At 35.8% G+C, this 7,796-nt stretch overlaps 3 protein-coding genes across 3 annotated transcripts in view; all 3 read right to left on the bottom strand.

Moving 5' to 3' along the window:
• LOC101494746 (geranylgeranyl diphosphate reductase, chloroplastic-like) overlaps positions 1 to 972 on the bottom strand; it is a 2,944-nt gene extending 1,972 nt beyond the window's left edge. Inside the window, exon 1 of the mRNA XM_004491237.4 lies at positions 8 to 972. Coding sequence (XP_004491294.1) covers positions 8 to 832 — 825 coding nt within the window. The 5' untranslated portion in view covers positions 833 to 972. The remainder of the gene's footprint in view (positions 1 to 7) is intronic.
• Positions 973 to 1,057: 85 nt separating this feature from the next.
• On the bottom strand, positions 1,058 to 3,396 carry LOC101509891 (GDSL esterase/lipase At1g71250-like). Its single transcript, XM_004491114.4, has 3 exons — positions 2,805 to 3,396; positions 1,741 to 2,373; positions 1,058 to 1,443 (listed from the first exon to the last, which is right to left on the bottom strand). The coding sequence occupies exons 1-3, from the start codon at positions 3,079 to 3,081 to the stop codon at positions 1,211 to 1,213; spliced, it is 1,143 nt and encodes a 380-aa protein (XP_004491171.1). The 5' UTR covers positions 3,082 to 3,396; the 3' UTR covers positions 1,058 to 1,210.
• A 1,075-nt stretch (positions 3,397 to 4,471) lies between these two features.
• LOC101509569 (F-box/WD-40 repeat-containing protein At5g21040) lies at positions 4,472 to 6,661 on the bottom strand. Its single transcript, XM_004491113.4, has one exon. The coding sequence runs from the start codon at positions 6,345 to 6,347 to the stop codon at positions 4,668 to 4,670; it is 1,680 nt and encodes a 559-aa protein (XP_004491170.1). The 5' UTR covers positions 6,348 to 6,661; the 3' UTR covers positions 4,472 to 4,667.
• Positions 6,662 to 7,796: the final 1,135 nt, after the last annotated feature.

Raw genomic sequence — 7,796 nt, 5'->3', positions numbered from 1 at the left:
TGATCGCACGTTGGTACAGTTTAATATCGTGTTTCGAACGTACCGTACCAGTGCCTACAGCCACGTGATCGCATTTGGGAAAAACCCACGCGTAGAAATCTGGCGACACGTCGTCGCCTATGTACATCTCGGCGAGATTTTCGTAGTACGCCATTTTCTCGTCCGATAATTTGATTCTCTCTTGAAATGCGATCGCGCATGTGTAATCGCCGGCGTCGATTGATTTCGCGACTCGGCTGTTGGCGCCGTCGGCGCCGATAACGACGTCGACGGCGAGGGAGTTTCGAGAGGAGGATTTGGTTGTGTAGTTGATAGTGTAAGGTGAGGTTTGTGTGGTTGGTAGGTCGAGGGAGGTGACTAGGCCGGAGACGAGTGTGGCTCCGGCGGATTGAGCGCGGGATCGGAGAAAAGAGTCGAGGATCTCGCGGCGGAGCATGGCGATGAATTCGTTGGGTTTTAGGGTTTTACCGAAGTCGACGGCGATGTTTGAAGGTGAGAAGATGCGCATTTGAGTGACGTGGCGGTCGATTAGGTGGTGAGGAATGTTGAACTCTTCCAGCATGCAGAGAGGGATTGCGCCGCCGCATGGCTTCGGTGTCGACGGCGGGTTTCGCTCAAATAGAAAGGTTTCCACGCCGCCACTTGCTAAGGCTTCCGCGGCGGAGGATCCGGCGGGTCCTCCGCCGATTACTGCTGCTCGGAGTTTGCGGCCGGCGATGGACGGACGATTGGTGTTGGAAGCTGAAATAGTAAGCAACCGAGAGTGTCGTTTGGGTTTTGAAGTTGGAACGGAGAATGAAGGTAAATAGGTTTGATGAATTTTCGCTGCCATGGAGATTGATGAAGAACAAGTTTTGGGGATGTTAGGGTTTTGAATCAATAATTGTGATTTAGGCTTTTGAGAAAGCAATACTATAGTACTATTCTACATTGTCTTTAATAAAGTTATAATGCATTGTTTGAATCAATTTTAGAGGACAAAGACAAATCATGTCAGCACCAAAACCCATTTTTATAATAATAAATACAGTTTCTATGCTGTACAATATATAATATATAATATAGAAATGGTTTCCAAAGGAAAGGAAACCAAGCAGTAGCACTTTTATTTCTTTTATGCTACAATCAAGGTGTTACGTTATGGCTGTATTCTGTAACTTAATATGTTTTGAAACTCAGGTTTATGAATGAATCTTGTAGAAGTTAAATGCTAGGTTTTGGTGTTGACTAATTCATGGATGGTGAAAGGACGACAAAGATCTGGTATAGGTTGGTTAGACCATGCTGCTTCAGCTAGGATAGAGTTCACTGCATGTGTTGGATTGAACAAGTCCCACCAAACATGACTTGAAGCTTGATTGCAGGCCATGTCTGTAGAGATACACCCTATCGTTGCACCATTAACACCAAGTCCACAACATGCACTCTTTGTGTCTTCAAAACCTGTATTTCAAAACAACACTTCATAAAATTTCTTCACATGAGTATTTGTTAGTTTCATACAATACAGTAAAGTGCATGATTGAAATTTGAAGTCAGACTTGCCTAAGCCTAAATACTGGTTATGTTGGGAATCACGTTGAGTTTAACGAAATCACAGTGACACTGTGATTTTGTTGAAGCTCTATAGTGTAGATTTTGCCAAAATTATATTGGCACAGTGTGAATCTGCCGAACTCACTGTCAATCAAAACTTGTGCTATATCTTCAACATGAAGTTATAAAGTGGGGAAAACATACCATAAAACCCTGGTTTGTTTATAATCTCCAGCATTCCACTGTATACATCACAAAACACCATATGAGCATCAGGAAATTCTGCATTAAGCTGGACTATATGTTCATCCAGCAATCTATTGTATTCCAAGACCCACTCATTGACATGGTCTACACAACCATTTACATTATAATCACCATCCGATGTCTGATTCGACTCCCATGCTATTCGCGGTGTGCATCCCAAAGGCAGAACTCCTAAGCAAATTATTTTCCTTGCATTTGCATCATAAAGATACCTTAAGGCATTTGTCATCTGATTGACCAAAATGGTCGCGAAATAACGTGCACTGTGGTTTAACATTTGGCTGGAAGAGTTGTGCAGGAATAGATCAATGTAATCTTCTTTGCCAAAGGAGAGGAAAAAGATTGAAGATTTTGTAAATTCGAGAGCGGTTTTTTCGTTTAGCTGCAGTTGCAGCAGCTGCATGCTCTCGGAGACTTGGCGAAGTTGTTGGTTGAGAGATTGGTGGCTGAAGCTTCCCTGGTTCATGATTGTAGCTTGTGTTGAACCAAAGTTGAGACCACCAAGAACCTCATCCAGAGATCCATTTTGACTATAAAATGGTCGGATTGATGTCAATCCAATCTTCTCAGCTACAAACCATGATTCCATCACAACATTTAATGTTATTATTTGTGTAAGCTTTAAAATTTAACATTCTTTTTCTAATGTTATTATCTGTATAAGCTTTAACATTTAACATTATTTTTCTAATGTTATTATCTGTATAAGAATGATATCTCAAGCTCACATCACATTTTACAGAATATAAAAGAATGGAATAATTTTTTCATCCATCATCATAGGACAGGTTATTATTGCAATGCTTCACGGCCGCATCAGTCATATTTGATTGCAATTTTCTGCAATATCAAGGATCACAACACGACTGCAATTTAAAATCTTGATACTAACTCACTAAGTAAGTATTCTCTTGTATGGGATTTCATTTGGGATTTCCCAAATTCACATTCACAAATGCCTAGAGTAAACCATCAAGAAAAGAAAAGAGAAAGAAGAGTACCAATTAATTGAGGAAGAAGAGTGGAATCCGAGCCGTTACATGAATACAGAGAGAGACGACCATGAAGCAGAGGGTAGAACAGAGTATTGTCTCCACAATCCACAGAGGAATCCCCTAATACATACAATGCTGATACAAGTGAGCCATTTCTCACATTAGCAGTGACATTTGAATCAGTTTCCTCAGTGTATTGTTGTCCATGAACAATGCTGCTGAACATGCACATAAGCATAACAACTGCAAAAAAATAATGAACAAGAGACCCTCTTTTTCTCATTTTGTTTTCTATTTGTCTATTCAAATTGCTTTGTGTCACTTTTGGGAGAAAGAACTGATTTGTTGCTAAGTTTGGTGTCACTGTTAAACCATTCCAGTTATAATGAATGTGCTTGTTTGGCACAAAATTACTAGAAAAGCTAAGTTAAAATAATCTTGCAATCAAAATTGAAGAACTTTTAGTAAGCTAGCAATCAAATAGAGTTTGAAGTTCAAAATTGATGATAAAATATTTTCTTTAATACTTTCCAATTTGGTTATAGAGGAAGGGAAATAACTTAGCACATAACCTACTGTGCTATCACTGGACAAAGTGTGTACTTTTCTTTTTTCTTTTTCATTTTTAGAAAGAAAAAAAAAACTGTCACAATTTTGGCATTTCTCAACAAACTTCATCAGCATAATTTATATTGCGTCCATTTCTTTTCTTTTTTAAAAAAATTTATGGGAGAGAAAAATGTATGCCATCGTACTTTGCGAGTTTATCAAACCCTTAGGTACACTCTGTTCCTTTATGTGTCGTTTAAAGATTAAGCTCTTCAAACAAACTACTAGTGACAAAGTTATTAGCCTTAATTTTCAATTTAAAGCAAAGATATTAGTTCAGACTTTAGATTAATTTTTTATTTATGAAAATTTTTAATTAAAACTAGTCTATGATTTGTCACTTATTAAAATTTTATAAAGTTTGAGTGATATTATTTAAACAAAAAAAAATCGGTACCATATTTTGACATCATATAAAAATTTGTAAGAGAGTTTTTAAAAAACTGAGATACCTATAAATTAAAGGTGAGATATTACTATCGACCACTTCATAATTGACTCATTATAGATCAGTGCTTCAAAGTCTTTTTAAATTCTAACAACGATAGACAATATTTTGCAAAAATTTAAGTTAACGTTCATCTTAATCTTTAAGACTAAGATAATGATTTTATCGATGTAAGTTCAATAAAAATAAAAACAAATGTATATGTTAATAAAGGCAGACCAAGGTATTTTTCTATCAAGCCTTCGGCTATAATGCATTTTATTAAAAGGAATGTACTTGAAACCAAAAAAAACATAACATAAGGAAATCTTCTTTCTAAAAGATAAAAAATGTTCATTACGACATTGCTTTTGTTGTTGGGTTTAGTACACCCTTGCTTTCCAATATAATCCTAACTGAAATATTTTTAAAATTAGCATAACATAAAGAAATCTTCGCTGTCGTATTTCTTTCTTACTGTATGCATTAACTTTGAAATTTTGGAGCATAATTTTACAATTGGCAATTAAAGCATTGAATTGATTATGATCAAATGTAAATTCTGAAATTGTTGGTACTTGCACTAAAGACTATTGAGTATAGTAGTTCCTTTCAATAATGAAAAAAAAAATCTGTCTTAAACAATTCTCTCAAAGAAATATTGTCATTATACCGAATGAAATTCTGTCATTATACAGAATGAAATAGGTCTGATCTGATTGCTAGTATTAATACTGATCATTAAAACATATTAATACAAAAAGAGAAACTTAATTGGTCAAATTACCACCTTAAATCTAAAATACAGTATACATTGATTTAGGTATCAATCACTATGCCTTCGTTTTTCCACTCATCCCACGTTTACTTGGCCAAATACATGTCACCGAATTCTTCTTGGCCACAACTGAACATTGATCACTCCTACCACCTTTACTGTTGTAATCTGTTTGGAGCTTACGCCGTCTCATTCTGTTTTCTAATCGTAATCCTCTCAGTGCACGGACCCTGCGTTCAGTTTCCAAAGCTTCTGTGAAATTCCAAATCCTGACAACGCCTTCTTCACCACCACAGACAATTCGATCAGCTCCTATATCTACCGAGTAAAGATTGCTCTTAAATCCATGTAACATCCTCTGTGGAGGCTCTACATTAACTTCACCAGAATGCTTTGCCTTTGTAGCTCTCTTCCCTAGAGAGCGCTTGCTCGTCCGCAGCAGCTTCCTCACGTCAATTAGAGCCAGCTTGCCATCACTCGAGGAAACAAGCCAAGGAAACTCAAAGGCAAGGGAATACACAGGACCAGAATGAGGATCCCATGTAGCAACATGCAAAGCTTCAGTCACATAGCTATCGTGTACAATCTCGTACATGTGTATCGAACCATCCTCACCTCCAGTAAAAACGAAATCCCCTGTAAGGCTTCTTGCCAAAGCATAAGTATTACCAACATGAGCATTTTGAACAATGGTCACCAAACTTCCACTATTAGTATCCCAAACATACACATCTGAACCCGACGTGCTGGCAACTGTAGTATCATGAGGGACAAGTCCCCAAACCCAGTCACTATGCCTCAGCACCACCATACATTTCATCGAGTGTCGATCCCACACACGAACAGTCGTATCCCAAGAGCCACTGTAAATCCTCGTCAAATCGAAAGCAAGTGAAGTAACCGGACCATCATGACCCCAAAGTCGAACCTCGGTATTCTGGTTTTGTGGTGAGCCTCTCAGATCAAACAGATGGGGCATTCCTTCAACAGCCCTCCAACAATGAATGAACCCATCAGTACCACCAGCAACTAATAGTCGTGTATCTGCTGCAACCGCACGAATGGTGCAACCAAGGGGTTTAGACGATGCAATCGACAACCCATCTTCCATGTTCCACATCCTCACAACAGTGTCATAACCAGAGGTAAATAGGAGCTTTGCAGAAGCCAACAAAAAAACAGTCCGAACAGCCTCAGTATGACCATACAACACTTCCATACTATACCGTCCCATAAAAGTCTTACTCCTAAACTCTCTCTCCACAAAAATCTCCTTCCATGACTTCTCATCGGAATCGGCGACCCCATCTCCAGGATCCAGGGCCGCAGGAGCTGTTGGGAGTCCCCACCTATCACAATAGAATTGCTTCCAAGCATGGTGCTCAGAAGCAAGACTATGGAGAATCGTGGAGACACATGAAACAATTCCAAGATCTTTGGGATCAAGGCAATTAAGAATCTCAGATATCAAAACCGGAGGAAGGTCGGTTATGGACCTACGCGAAGCAATAACCACATCACCAGGAACTGATGATTGATTCAAATCAGTGGCAGAGGCTTTGATTCCTTTCTTGGAACTCAATTTCGATTTTCCCTTGAAATTATCGCGCTTTATAGATTCAAGTTTGGAATTGGGTTCTTGATTCGACTTAACTATGTCTATGTCTATGTGAATGCTTGGATTTTCAACCAAATTGTGAGAAACCTTAGTACTCTGCGGGAACTCAAATGCCATAAAAAATGGGATCCTACGCTACACTTAGAATCAAAAGAGTTGAAGTATAAAACCCCAAAACAACGAATTGGGAGAAAAAAAAATAGAAACCCTAATTTTGCAGAAAGAACGAGAAAGAAATAAGAATAATTGAAGATATAAAAATGGAGTATGGAAATACCTTGAGAATAGGAACAAGTGGTGAAGGAGAAAATGGCGTCAAAGGGTTTGTTTGGTTAGGTCAAAGAAATAATGAATGAATGAATTGAATTGAATGAATGAGATCCAAGAGGAATGTGCGTACCACCTTCTGCCTAGCCTTCCAACACAATTCTAACTCCAATTAATTTTTTACAATTAAAATTTAAATATTATAATCAAAATAATATTATTGTCTCATTTTTTCATATCATATAATACCTGTGCTACTTGGCATGGGTCACCCGTGTTTATATCTTTCTTAAAATTGTTATTCATTGTTAATATAATATTTATATTTATTTAATTTCATAATAATGTTTTATTAAAAGTCATAAATAGTATTTTTCTTGTAATTTTATATGTATTAATAGAAAATATTGTTGTTATTTTTTTAATATTTGTTTATAATTATGATGAATTTATCATTTTTTTTTTAAAAGACAATATAAGTTTTGCATTAATAATTTAATCACTACATTGTTCTCTCTTAATGATTTAATGTTAAAATTAATAAAGACAATAATATATTTTTAATAGTGTTTTGTTTTTTTAAGTTGGTAATATATGACATTGCTTAAAAATGAAAAAAAAAAATGTACAGTTAAAAAAAATAGAAATTTAGTTGCCTCTCAACATCTTTTCAATTAAATGAACAAAAAAATTACTTAAAAATGGATAGTTACTTAGAAATTGTACACATAACATTAATTTATTAAAATGTACAATTAAATAAAAATAATTAACTTTATATTTAACTGAAGTTAATTATAAGTAAATTTTTTTACGTCTTTTCTTCTTCACCGTCAAAAGAAAGTGATTTATGCTATATTTTTATTTTGTCTGAAATTACCATCTAAATTGTTTGTTTTTTATTTTAGCAAAATAAATGGTTTCACGTAGATTTAAGTTTTTTATTTTGTGTTTTGTGTGATTTTGTTGTCTAAGTGATATTAGTTTGTTTGTTTCCTTGGTACGGTGTTGTTTGATTTTTTTAGTGTGTTCATTTTGTTTGATTTTTTTAGCTTCAATTCCTTAGCAATTCAATCAATTATTTTGGTGTTGTACAAAGCTAGAGACATTGTATCTGGAACAATTTTATTTTTTCATAAGTATTTTATTGTGTTATTAATACAGATAGTGTGAGTTTGTTCCCAAAATTACGGATAGTGTGAATTTAATTTATATACACTATAAATAGATGAAAGCATATTTTTAGGTTAGTCGCTTGCTATGATTTCTTCCATCTCATTTGATCCATTTTTTCATTTT

This window comes from Cicer arietinum, chromosome 2 (genome assembly GCF_000331145.2).
Source record: "Cicer arietinum cultivar CDC Frontier isolate Library 1 chromosome 2, Cicar.CDCFrontier_v2.0, whole genome shotgun sequence".
In the NCBI taxonomy this organism is placed as follows: Eukaryota; Viridiplantae; Streptophyta; class Magnoliopsida; order Fabales; family Fabaceae; genus Cicer; species Cicer arietinum.
The sequence above is the reverse complement of the archived record's forward strand: the minus strand, read 5'-3'. Positions and strand labels throughout refer to the sequence as shown.

Bases quoted from the DNA above. Each gene is read 5' to 3' on its own strand.
- LOC101509891 (XM_004491114.4), bottom strand. From the start codon at position 3,081: ATGAGAAAAAGAGGGTCTCTTGTTCATTATTTTTTTGCAGTTGTTATG. The intron at 2,374-2,804 runs GTACTCTTCTTT...CATGGTTTGTAG, and splicing joins TCTTCTTCCTCAATTAATTG to CTGAGAAGATTGGATTGACA. The intron at 1,444-1,740 runs GTATGTTTTCCC...TTTGAAATACAG, and splicing joins AAACAAACCAGGGTTTTATG to GTTTTGAAGACACAAAGAGT.
- LOC101509569 (XM_004491113.4), bottom strand. From the start codon at position 6,347: ATGGCATTTGAGTTCCCGCAGAGTACTAAGGTTTCTCACAATTTGGTT.